Source organism: Helicoverpa armigera, chromosome 8 (genome assembly GCF_030705265.1).
Source record: "Helicoverpa armigera isolate CAAS_96S chromosome 8, ASM3070526v1, whole genome shotgun sequence".
NCBI classification, from domain to species: Eukaryota; Metazoa; Arthropoda; class Insecta; order Lepidoptera; family Noctuidae; genus Helicoverpa; species Helicoverpa armigera.
This window is the reverse complement of record NC_087127.1, coordinates 605,750-619,336: the sequence shown is the minus strand read 5'-3', so window position 1 is coordinate 619,336 and position 13,587 is coordinate 605,750. Positions and strand designations below refer to the sequence as shown.

The window sequence follows — 13,587 nt, the reverse complement described above, 5'->3', positions numbered from 1 at the left end:
ATATAGGGAAATAATGACGCGGAGCGGTGTGTATTCGACACAATGCGAATGGCGGCGGGAGAAGTACTACGTCCGTCCTTGGCGGTGGCCAGACGCAACACTGCTAGCTTGTTGCGAGTATCTTCTAGAACTCGATACGAACCAATGGGCGCTGCGGTAGCTAGTATTGTCGTTCGGATATCATCACCAGAGACTCAATTGGGTTATTATAAATATGAAAATGATCGAAATAAAGTTTTAAGTTGCGGGAAAAATAACTTATGTATTTAATTTATTATTGAATAAATATTTGCATTGAAAAAAAAGACATTGACGCTTCACCAGACTTTTTACTAATAAAATATTAATTTCGTTCGGTAGTTAGGTTAAAAAAACAACCAATACAATATGTAACATCTATTATAAAATTTTCATACAAAATATACAGTCTTCACGTTGTAGTTAATATTTTACAAAAATATATTTATTTAACAATATCTATGACAGTAATTTTTAAGACAAGAGATTACTTTCTTGTGACATTTGTTTGCAAAGAAAATAAGTAAATTCAATACTTAAGACTTCGTAATAAAATCACAAAACTAATCATTATTTCGCCCCTTTTTTCTACCATACAATAAATTCCCATTCATAACGTCATACGCAAAAATAACATAAAAGTTTAGATGATAATTATCAAAGCTTTGAACCATTTCGAGTCAAAACTTTGAAACAAATGTCACAAAAAAATAGAAATTAAAAAGCATAATTTCTAGCCAATCTATAACAATAGAATATGGCACTGATTTCCAAAATAATACAAACTCGTTTCCAAGAAGCCTCCACAAAATAGTATTTTAAACATATTTAGCAGTAATTGGTCCTTACACTTTAATTTATTAAGCCTCTCAACTGGCCGGTTGTTAAACGTAGCGATATGAAACACATTTTAACATTATTTAAAATTATCAATTACTAGTAGTAAAGTTTAATATGTAATTACTTAAATGCAAGCAAGATTAAGACCTAAGACCCAGCCTGATTTGGACGCTAACCGTCGTACCACAAACACTTTCAAAGTCTGTTGAACACTTGTCTAAAAAAATGGCAGATTATGACGTTGAAATAAGGTTCGTTTTGCAGTGACAATTTTTTTAGACAAGTGTTCAACAGATGTTTAAGTTTTTGTAGTAGCATAGAGACGGTGGATATCTAGAAAATTTTAACATAAATATAAAATGTGCTCTCAATCGCAACAAAAATTTAACAAACTTAAAAATTACATTAATGTATTTGAAACCCATTTATCGATTTTACTTTTGCATATTACCTAGATGTTTTTTTTATAAAATTCAAAAGCATTTAACATAATTAGTAGATGAAATATGTACAGTTATGAGTCAATCAAAATAATGGTTGAGTATCAATCAATTAGGACTTTGGCAAGTTAAAAATTCAAAGTAATTTCAGTCTTTGAAAAAAATGGCAAAAGAGATGAAAACATTATTTTGAGACCGAGAGATTATTTTTACCCATTATTTTGAGAGTCCAGAAAATTTTTCGAGAAGTTTGAAAAGAGATTCTTTACAAAATGGCAAGTAAAGTAAAAAACAAAATTTACATAAAAATAGAACTTATGTATAAAATTATACATACAGCTGATTTACAGAGATCGCAATCAATTTATACAAAAAACTAACTTAGAAATAAGGAAAAAGTGGAAGAGCTAAACTTAACAAGATTATGATTATAAGCACTCCAGCGAATTCATTTTATTTACAGGTTCTGAAAGTGATTGGTTCACCATTTACAAATTGTAATTATGGCTGCTTAGTCCTAATTTAAACAATATTTTTACAGTAGCAACCAAAACTTACCCAACATATACACACTTATTTAACAACGAAACATTACAACACAAAATATTTAGAGGTTGCACGCGTCAGTTTAGTCTATGACCTTCATCATGATTAACCATACTGTATCATTTTTTGGTGGGTTTACATCAAATGACCCCTCCCGCAGTGGGTGTAGCGTGAGGGAGTGTCAGACTCTTGCTAACTGAAACCCACCGTGTTCTTTCTTGATCCCTTTGCGTACCAGGGCCGCCGACTGGCAGGTACCTTTAATAACAGAGCAAGCTGAAAACATCATCATCCTCCTGCTCTTATCCCAACAAAGGAAACAATCCCTACTATATTTTTTTACAATTTTTCACTGAACCATCGGTCTACACTTGATTAAGGACTGAACTTACGCCTCAGTGTAACTTCCTTCGCCACACAAGCAAGCACTACACAGAAGTCAAAGGACTGTCAACCAACACAAAAGTCTTTGCAAAACAAAATATTCAGCACATTGAAGGCACTAGTTACCACAAATCCGGCTTGGTTTCACTGGTAACTAATAAAGTATCAGTTAGGTATCCGAGACCTGTGGAACCAAAAGCTAAAGTTTTTCTGTCAGATAAGTTTCTGATAGGTTATCAGAGACTTTATCAGTGACCGGTGAAACTGGCACTAAAAGTCCAATTTAGAAGTCTTCTACTCGCATAACCAATCACAAGGCAATCTAGGCATTTTATTCGCAGGCCACGGCAAGTAGCCAGCAGTCTTGAACACCCAGTAGTCATAAGACACCTTACTGATGAGTAGGACTAGGATGAGGACTTCTAGGCCTATGATATAGTATATGTAGTCAGTCCAATCTCGAGGAGTGTGGCAGACGTGAGCTTCGACTATGTCGACTACTGCCACGTGGTTGTCGCACTCCAGCATTTTGTAGTCGGGGATGTTTTTGATGTTCTCGAGAAGCCAGGGCTGGAACAGAAAAAATATGGTACCTTATAGGAGTTATGTTATCGTAACAATTTTAATTGTAAGAATCCTGAGCCAGCGAACCAAGGTCGGATCATTAAAAGACCTATCCTAGACTGCAGTAGTCAGCAGAGTCATGACGGCTGAATACTGAAATGTCACTCAATTTAAATTCATGAATAACATGATTTATCACGACCACGAAAATGGCTGAGACAGACATAAAGTACTTAATATTTCGCTTCCTTCTGGAGACCTTTATTTCCAGGGACTCGGTAGCAGGTACTCCTTAGAACATGTCCACAACCTTCACCTAGAGAGCTTTAGCACAAAGATACGAGGATTCTTCCTTACCTTCAACATCTTCTCAGTGTTACAGTCGCAGTGTATGTAGTTGCCGGCGATGAACAGCGCGGAGCCCGTGTGCTCCGTGAAGTGGTTCGATATTATGTATGTGTGGATCTGGAATCCGAATGTATATGTTTAACAACATACAACTGGTAATATGTAGGAAACTATTTTATAGCCAACTAACTGTTCCTCTGCAGTTCCAGCGACCCGTGGAGGGAACTCATTTCCACACCAGGATAAAAGTAGCTTGTGCCCTTTCTCAGGCTCTGGAGAAGGCTACTTTTTATCAGGTGCTGGAAGTAGTTTCCTCGGGACGGGAGTGGGATTTAACCTACTTATACACCGTTGTGAAGTATAAATAAGATTCAATGGTTATTGAGAAAAAATATTTGGAGAAGCTTGATGAGCTGGTGGCTGGTGCGTGTACAGTAATGGAACTCACATTCTTCAACTTATTATAAGCGATGGAGAAGAGCATGAAGTGGTCGATGAACTGCGTGCCCTCCAGCTCCAGGATGTTGGGGATGTCGTTGTGGTCCACTATCAGCTGGTGCAGCTGCTCGTATGTAGGGTCGTCTGATACGGCTTGGAGGGAAGTTATCTGTAATAGAAATTATTATGAAGATGAATTGACTGAAAATTTACGGTTTATGTACAGTCCAATTTGACGAAAAAAGGCATTACTTTTGGACAAGCTTTCATCAGTAGTTTCACCCACTTCCTGGAGCTACTTCCTGGACTTATATTCTGATGTGTAAGTTATATTATTGCAAGATCATAAAATCCGGACATCAGTTTGCGCGTGAAGAAGTAACAATCATACATTATTTTTTCAACACATTCATTATTTTCGCCTTTATTTAGAGTTTGCTCAGGAATCCATTTTACCGGTTTGAAAAAAAAATACATTTTACATAGCCGTTGTATCAAGAGGTTTTTAATTCAACACGCAAAGTAGTTAGTTCCTACGGTACGTGAGTCAAACCGGTAAAACGAATCCCCCAATAAATTCTAAGAACCACTCACATTATTAAAAGACACATTCAACTTCACAGTATTAGGGGGCAGATCAGTGGGTAACGCGGTCAGGTTCCTCTGGGAGCAGTCCACAGCCACCATGTTATTGATGACATTGTTGATGAAGTCCAGCCTCTCAGGGATGCAGGTGCAGTTGATATTCGCTGGCTTTATGTTGCGGCAGCTTGCGTTCAGCTGGGGGGAAGAGAGGACGACGTTTTAGAGAAGGTTTGAGGAATTATGGCAGAATTTTGTGTAGGCGTAGGTACTATTTGTGCGTACGAAAGCGTTATAGCGAACATATATTAATGCCCAAGTTCACTGACAATATCAGTTTTTGAAAACAACTATTTTAAGAAAAACATATTAATGTTATCGTTGAACTGAGTTCTAAACCGTCCTTAAGTAAGCGTAAATTAATGTTCTGCAACAACAGTTATATGAAAACAAAAATAACGACGCAATGTAGGTAGCAAAGAACAACAAAAAATAATAGAAATCATCGCTACTTAAAAAGCCGCTTCGGTTAACACAAATATTTTTACACACAACGATTAAACTACACATTGAAACTAACACAGACATACACAATAACACACACATGCACACTCATACCTGATACTCTGACCTCTTAGAGTAAGAAATACGTACTACCTCTTTCTGTATCCTAAGCTGGTCTATCTGGACTATTTTGACGTCTTGAAACCAGTTGAAATCGATGTCCAGCGCGCAGTACGTGTGCGGGTAGTTGAGGAATGTCACCAGCGAGGAGTTGTTCGTGTCCATGGCTTTCATGAAGGGTTTGCAGGGGAGGTATTTGTTGTCTGCCAAAAGGATAATTGAAGTGAAATAGGGGAAAAGAAGTCGCGTATGAGTCTTTACTAGTACAGATGTTTTATTTCACGAAGTCATGGCTTTTACGTTTTCATGAAATAAATCATTTACATGTATGGACCTCAGAATAATGTAAAGACATCGCCTTGTCTGTTTTAGAACAAAGTACCATTGACTGTTCTATGAAATAAGGCCTGAACTCTAGAATCCAGACGAAAGAATATTCTAGGTGGAATATTACAAAAAAAAACTGTAATAGCAAAGGATTACCACATTTATTAAATTCTTAGAAATAAAGATTCAATTTCCCCCTTATTTCTTTTTTTATAATTATCTATGTATTTTTCCTTTCCCCCCTTATTTCTTTTTCTAATATGTTTGATTCCTCTTTGCGTCATGTCACCACAAGCTCGTTCCATCTTTCAATCAAGAATATATCTTTTCATTCTGACTAGTTTCTGATCTTACCTGATAAATCCACGGAGATCTTTCGGTTGCTACGCACGAGGCTGAGAGGGAACTCAGTCAGGTTGTTAGCTGAGGCATCCAGCACGCTCAGGTTGAAGAGATAGGCATACGGCCTCTTGATCGCTGGCTGAAGCTTTGCAGTCGTGAGGTTGTTGTTCGAGATGTTCAGGCATGCCACTGAAGAGTACTTCGGGAACTGGCCTAGGGGGATGGTTAAGTTCTTGTCTTAATGGTTACACTGTAATTTTAATTTGACATGCTCAATCAGAGGAACCCTCCTTATACCTATAAGCTCATTTGGATCTCCGATAAAAGGGATAGTCATCATAAACCATACATGGTACATGTATAATGCGTGCCTAATGCCTGCGTAACTTAATGCCGGCTGGCTATATCAGGAAGTAATTCCTCAAAAGTCATTGAGGCAATTTTTGGCCAGAACTAAAAAAAGTATGTTTTTGCTGAATACTTACTTGTTATACCTATTTGGGGTGATTTTCACTCAGTGAAGCAAGAAAATAAGAAAATTTATTTATTAGTTATTATATTTCGTATTCTAAAACAATTCTGTCAGCTTAGTATTCGTTGTTGGCTTGTACCTATTTCTCTATTGACATACTAAAACCCACGTTCACCGACACAAATGTAAGTTTTTTATTAAAAGAACTGTTGAATTTTTAACATTAAATCATCAGTTTTAAGAAAACTGACATTCGTTTGGTCGTTCAACTTAGACCCCCATCAACCATTCAAGCTGTTACCACATAATAATACATGAGCAGTTCTTACCGACAATCTTCCCTATGTTCCCGTCGGTGAACGCCATGGAAGCCAGTCTTCTGAACATGGCTTGGGAGACATCCAACTCATCAATGGACGCGTTCAGGACGTGGAGATACGTCGTGTTCTGCGTTACTGGAACCAAACGACGGACTGGTTAGAAAACATTCTAGGTAAATGCCACTTATTTAGTTAGATTGATATTATCATTACGTTCTTCTTCCCTGCAAAAATACATAGGAAGTGATGAAGGGCGTTTTGGAGGCTTTATTTTGTAAATCTTGACGTTCAAAAAGTGCAGTCAACTTTGAATAAATGATTTTGAGTTTAAGATGGTTAAATGGATATTTTTATGAACGACAATATTTTAAAGGTAAGGCTTTTGAGTACATTTAAGTATCAACCAAGATGACGACAGTTCGGTCTTTACATTTGCCTTTCATTCTAAATGGTACCTACCTGCAACCTAATTGTATCTGTGGATAGCTAGATTCTACTAATTAAAACTACAGGGCCTTGTTTTTATAACACTTTAATGGTCGATAAATACCATTAATTATTCTGCAGCTTTGCATAATAGCCACTTTATTCGTATTCAATTAAGTTGGCAGTTATTTCTGTATACATAAGCACAGCATATTGTCAATATTACTAAATAAACTCGCGTTATCTCGAGAGCGCGTTTGATAACCTTTTGTACCAATGCATGTTCAGATAAGTATTGTTTGAATATTTCAATAAAGTCCTGGCTATTAAATGATCGGTCATTTATTGACCCAGTAAACAGCCAAATTGATGACCAACTTAAATCTTCGAGACGGGCTGTCCTGGAACAACCTACCCAATATTTATAAAACTAGCACCCGCCATTTTACTCGAGTCTTGTGTCGTGGATATTTTTTACTAAACCCTTAATTTTCTAAAAATACTAGGTATACTAAGTTTGAACAATTCAATATTTACGAACCTGTCAAGAAGGATAATGATTTTATGTTAATCTCAGCTCAGCCAGTCCTGATAACCTAATGACTACAAGCAGCGAGTAACATGTAACTAACACTCAATTAACATAATAAACTGCATTTTCCTATTTTTAACTTTAACTATGGTAATTGTAGGCTAATGACAGGGTGATTAAAACAATTACCGCGTGACATATTAACGTTAATATTGAAGGTATAGACATGGAAAATAACATTGTTTTTACTGGGGAAATCTCTAGTATTTCTCGTCAATTTAATTTTTTTCTTCATCATATTTTAAATCGTTATATAAGTATCGAGCTTATACTTAGGTAGTATGCATGTGCCCACTCATATAGCACAGAGAGTTTTCAAACTAAGGGCTTTTACGTACTCTATTATGTGTTATGTTAGTTTTGTGATCTTGGCCCAAACTTACTCTCCCGGACTTTCCATTGTGACTTTAGCTTAATAGAGATATTCTTCTTCTTCCTCCTGCCCTGTTCTCAATTTTATTTGGGGTCGGCGCAATATGCCATCCTGTCCCATTTTCTCCTGTCACTCGTCATACTGACACTCACTCCCTTACTATTCATATCATCTTTCAGGCAATCCATCCATCTTTCCTTAGGTCTTGCTCTTCCTCTCCATCCGTCTACATTCATACTTAGCGAGATATAGGGATACAAGAAACTAAAACAAGAATATTTTATTTATTTTAGATGATGCTTTGCCTAATAAATACTTTAATACATCAAGCTATATTTATCTAACTTTAGCCACTGACTATATACTCATACTTAATATTTATACCAACTAAGTACGTAGGTAAGGTTCATAAACTTTATTGATTTACACAATTCTTAGCTTTGTTTACTTACTAGGATAATGGACGAATAAAATGTAAATACCTTGATTTTATGTATTTGTTTGTATAATTAGTGGCTAGTTATTTATTAATGGGTTATTTTATTAAATTCTAAAATCTACGTCACTAGTTCATTAAATAGTTATTAGTAGCTTATTTGTTATTGTTTGTGTTATTTTACTACCTAGGTATTTAGTAGTAGAAAATAGGGATTCATGTTGACTATAAGTTGTTCTATTGTAATAATAAAAAAGTTTTACTTACGTTGTTATTATTTTTCATTAAATATCCACGTATTTAACAGTTTTTTTTTTCTGAATTTATAAACTATTTTATTCATGTCACAAATTATGTTAATACCAAACGGCTCTACATATGACATACAACGGTTCTAGATTTTAATGAATTTGGCAGTAGCCTAATGTAGCTTATTCTTCTCCTATTATCCGCGCGCACAAAGTGATTCCTCAACAAAGCGGGTTAAACCGCAGGCGGAAGCCAGTTGACTCGCCCCGCCCACTTCTTTTATTTGTCCCTTTTAGGTTCATATTATTTCTATTTTATAAAATGTACCTAGGTAACACATGGAATACTATTAAAGTGTTGATTGTCTAAAACAATCCAAGTATACTCACTAACAGAAGCCAGAGCCTCCTTCAGCTTGGCGCTGTCCAGGTCGCAGCAGAACACGGAGTTACTCCCGATCTTGGTGCAGTTGGGCTCCGCTGGACACTTGGAGCGAGGCATGTGGAAACACTTGCCCAGGTTCAGTTGCAGCTGGTCTACTGGCTCTGGTTTCTCTGTTGAGGCTGGTGGTTGCTGGAAGTAAGAGATAGGAGATGAGTAGGTTTTAGATTTTGTCGTGACTTTGAGTGTGTGAAATACATAGTTACTTTGGGCAAGCAAGATATGGATATCGTATGAATATGATTATAACCACGATTTACGAATGACCCTAGAGAACTAATAAAATGGGATTTGGCATATTGATAGATTTGAGAAGAACTCTTTTGGGGCTTTCATAGGTGCTCCTTTTACCGTCAATCTATGTGTAAATCTTGGGATAACTCATCGAAAAAGCTAGTTTTGACTTCCAAGTTGTCGGAGTGATAGCGCTGCTTTAAATTCAGTGGAAAAGTCCTAATTGAAATATTCTAACTCCGAAGGATTAGAGCGAATTTTATTATACCTATTCAATATAGGTCTTGGAAAATATCCAGCATCAAGCCCCTTAATTGTAAAAGCAACCACACATCAGAATGTAAATAGAATACGCAAATGAAAACCGGCTTCATAGCAAAAAATCATAATATTTACGTATGCAAATGAACTAGTTATGTTAATATCGAGATGTAGGTTATTTGCGTACGTAAATGGTCATTAACACATTACTTTGCTTCTAGTACCTACTGCTACATAATAAAATGCCATAGGTATGGTGTATTTACATACTTTCTGGCGAAATCGATTAGTTTTATGGAAATTTTGATTTATGGAGACATCAATATTATTTTCATCATAAAATTGCATAACTGCCGTCTGCCTAGTTTCATGTTGAACAGCCAACTGGTTAAAATAGGCATTCAATCAAACAACTCTTTTATTGCTGCCACATATAGGTACCTAAGCATTACGACGAGCCTCAGAAAAACTACCAGAACCAGTCTTTTAACTAACGAATCTAACCCTAACTAGAAAAGAAACAGTTTGAAAAACCATTTTTCTCCACTGCTTGCAAAGTCGTATTTTACTCTACCTGGATACAACTTCTTCAGGTTTGAAGTTATTTTACTACAATCTATCTACCCCCGTACCGAAATACGTAGGTACCTTAGAATAGAATAGAATAGAATAGCATTTATTTCTTAGTATATGGTAATTACATACAGGTCTTACAATATAAAACAGTTTCACATATACTACCGATGCCGGTGTAGAAATATTAATTGAATTTAAAAACAAAAATACTATATATTAATTATGCAACTGTTATGTTAAATGTCAAAACTAAATGAAAATCTATGTTTTATTACTATACTATGGTCAAGAAATGTCAAAATTTACAATTAAAAAATTCTGCAACTGAGTAGAAGCATTTGTCCAGAAGCCAATCAAATACGGTTTTCTTAAATCTGTTAGTGGGCAAAATTCTTATTTGAGGTGGTAATTTATTAAATATTTTGATTGCCATACAGTTCGCGTTTCTGCTATACAAATGCAGTCTCTGGCTAGGTACAAGTAGTTGTCCTGGATTTCTGCTTTCAACTCTTTTGGACTTGTGTTCATACACGGGGAACAAGTGAGGGTATCTTTTTACGAATAGACAAATTTCAAAAATGTAAAGGCAAGGAAGTGGAAGTATCTTTAGTGCTTTAAATAATGGTTTACAGTGATCGAGATATTCTGCTCCATAAATAGCTCTAACACATTTCTTTTGTGCAATGAATGCTCTGTTCACATCCTCTGAATTACCCCATATGACAAGACCATAACGTAGCACTAAAGAAATATAGCCATGATAGGCATTTAGTGCCGTTTCTTTACCAGCCATTAGTCTAAGCTTTAAGACAATTATTTTAGTTAGGATTGTCTATCGTACCTCTCTGGCCTGCGCAAGCGCCTGTTGCTCGAAGTCGTCCACCCGCATCTCTATGAGCGGTATGTGCAGGAGCAGGTACACTGATAGTAGCCATACTGACACCTGAAGACAATAGAAATACACTTTTATTCAACAAGTTTATTAAAGTCAAACTACGTCCTATTTATTATGTGTTGTCAATCTTCTCCTTGCCTACCAATTTCATTTCAATTATTTCAATAAGTGTGCACAAAAAGAAATAGAAGAAATCTGAATCAATGTTGATTGTATCAAAAATTCTATTCATCTAGGCACTCCAACCCACGAATGGAGCATAAGTAAAACTGTAACCCTTCTTACAGTCGGGTATATAATGGTAAAAACACCCCCTGCCCCCTGCCAAAGTTTACCGACAACATAGATGGCAGTTTTTTTTAAAACAACTGTTAACTTTGAATTTTCACGTTAATTTTCCATAGTAAAGAAAAAGCGGAGTTTTATGTATTCGTAGAACTTGGGCCTCAATAGTACTAATCTAACCACAGATTTACGACAAAATACCTTTTAAGAGAAACCTTGAGATTTCCCCAGGTACACACATTCAATGGGCCATAAAACGAAGAAGTACTTACATCAAACATTACAGTATAAATAGATAATGTATGTGTATTTGTGGTACGCCGCGGCTGATACTCGCCATGTGTTTCAGATTCTTGCCATGTGTAACTAGCGAGATTATGGCTTCTGTTAAATATGTAGTGATGGTACAAATATATATTGTATAGTATGTGGTAATAGGAATACTAAACGGTGAAATTCGGTGAAAATTAGCAGGAGTTTTCATTGTAATATTATAACACTCTAAAGTTGAGTAAAGTAGCACCCATTTAACTTAAATGATAACAAAACCTTACCTAGACAGATCTGTAATTGCCGTCCATTGGTTACCTACTTAACAACATTTGACGATTTGACAACTAAAATTGTTCGGTTATCGTAATAGTTAAATGGTGCAACTTAAATATGTTTTTTTTTTACATATAGAATTGCTTAATTATAAGATTTTTCAGCTACCTACGCTTTGATTGTTACGTAAGTATAGTTTCACAGTTATGGCTGAATTTAATGTGCTTGTCGAATTCGCAAATCGAGTGTTGACTACTTGTGTTGATACTAAAGAGTAGTTCAAAGATAAGTGCGGTTTACATAAACAGAAGTTACATCGGATACCTATCTTCCTCCTTACATATCTTTAGGTACACTAGCTGGTGCCCGCGACTTCGTCTGCGCAGGTTTAGTATTTCGAACAATATGTTTACAAATTGTAGCCTATGTGTTATTCTGATGTATAAGCTATATTATTGTAAAGTTTCATTAAAATCCATTCAGTAGTTTTTGCGTGAAAGAGTAACAAACATCCATACATCCATACATACAAACTTTCGCGTTTATAATATTAGTAGGATAATGTCTTAGTACAAGTATTATTATTTAACCTTGTTCTCAATATATTACAATAATACGAGCCACTTGTAAGGCCCAAATATTAAATTAAATGCATTCTAAGCTAGGTAAGTACCTACCTACTGATTTGTACAATTAAAAAAAGTTAACAAGTCTGTGTTTCGCTTGACATAATAATATCTTTAAATAGACACAATTACAAATCATAAACACCCGTTATTTGAATAACATAACATATAATTATTGATCTCTATATGATTACTAGATACCAGCGGCACGCGCAGCGCTGAGGACGCTCGGACGACGCGCCGCTAAATTACGTAATAGGCAGTTTCCTCATAAGAACTGTTGCTACAGAAATAAGATGCTAAGGTTGATTCAGTTTTCTTGCTGGTCAAAAGTTAAGTTCCTGTAGGTAATTTGAAGCTACCCGTGAAAAAAAAAACATTAAATACCTGTACCAATATGCAAAACTTATAAAAGAATTGTAGAGGAGTTCTGGCGAGCTAGTTAACTAAGACAGGACTGACTGGACTAAAATGGAAAAAAAAAATTACATTGCCGAACCCGATCGGACTTCAATTATGCTTAGATTTGGAAAGGCTAATGACTAGTTTTCACACTGTTGCTAATCTACTTTCTAAAAACCTTTATTTTTCAACATGGGCTCACATAAATTAGCTCTAACATACACATATATTAGAAGGTAAATATGAAAGTTTGTTATGTTTGTCAGTGTATTAACACCTGAATGGAGATTAGTAGGTTTTAGGAAAACTTTCCACAAAGGTGGTCTAAGAACTCTGCATTCTACATTTTCTAATCTAAAGAAGAATTCTGCGTAGGTACAAAAAGGAAATATATCAATATCTAAAAATCGATGGTGATAATCTGAGAATCGATTGGGCCCCCAGCACCCTTAATAAACGGCAACCGAGTGAATGGCAATTATGGGATTGGATGGGATTCTTGCATGACGAGTGCCAAACTTGGAAATCATCTGAAAATCGAGTCTACAATGTTTTCAGAACTATTTTGTTCTTCGTGGACAAATGTTTAAAGATCTAATAGGTCAACATCTAAAGCTGATATATTGATAAACAAATTCAAAAACAATAGATATTAACGTTTTAACAAAAATGCTGTATTTTGTATGTCACATGTGATTGTGACGCTACATCGTGCTATCTTATCAACTTGCCCAGTATCACATATTTTAGGTAGCTGTTGAGCCCTAGGATTAAGTCTGACTGACACGATTGCCTACTAAACAGCACGAGTGGATAAACAATAATCTTTTTACTAGGCCGATTACAATTGTTTGCGATAATCTTAGGGAGGATAGGGATGGGATAGGTTGATTGGGCTCATAAATACGTAGAGAAGAACGGTAGTGCGCACATCATGTAGATATCTAGTGATCAGGTATCAAACCGACCAAAAACTTTGAAAAGATTCACAAATGGCCTT

At 35.8% G+C, this 13,587-nt stretch overlaps 2 protein-coding genes across 4 annotated transcripts in view; both read right to left on the bottom strand.

The window, feature by feature from the left end:
* Positions 1–13,587, bottom strand: part of LOC110383678 (protein lin-37 homolog) — a 358,932-nt gene that overhangs the window by 338,164 nt on the left and 7,181 nt on the right. The window lies entirely within an intron of this gene.
* Positions 382–13,587, bottom strand: part of LOC110383452 (protein halfway) — a 32,777-nt gene continuing 19,571 nt past the window's right edge. The window contains exons 2-10 of one of the 2 annotated variants that reach the window (XM_049838135.2): positions 10,675–10,776; positions 8,711–8,894; positions 6,255–6,380; positions 5,466–5,666; positions 4,815–4,987; positions 4,173–4,358; positions 3,589–3,747; positions 3,150–3,257; positions 382–2,798 (exon numbers count right to left, since the gene is read on the bottom strand). In XM_049838135.2, the coding sequence (XP_049694092.2) occupies positions 2,523–2,798; positions 3,150–3,257; positions 3,589–3,747; positions 4,173–4,358; positions 4,815–4,987; positions 5,466–5,666; positions 6,255–6,380; positions 8,711–8,894; positions 10,675–10,776 (1,515 nt within the window). In that variant the 3' untranslated portion in view covers positions 382–2,522. The remainder of the gene's footprint in view (positions 2,799–3,149; positions 3,258–3,588; positions 3,748–4,172; positions 4,359–4,814; positions 4,988–5,465; positions 5,667–6,254; positions 6,381–8,710; positions 8,895–10,674; positions 10,777–13,587) is intronic. The other variant, XM_049838136.2, reaches the window with a different exon arrangement.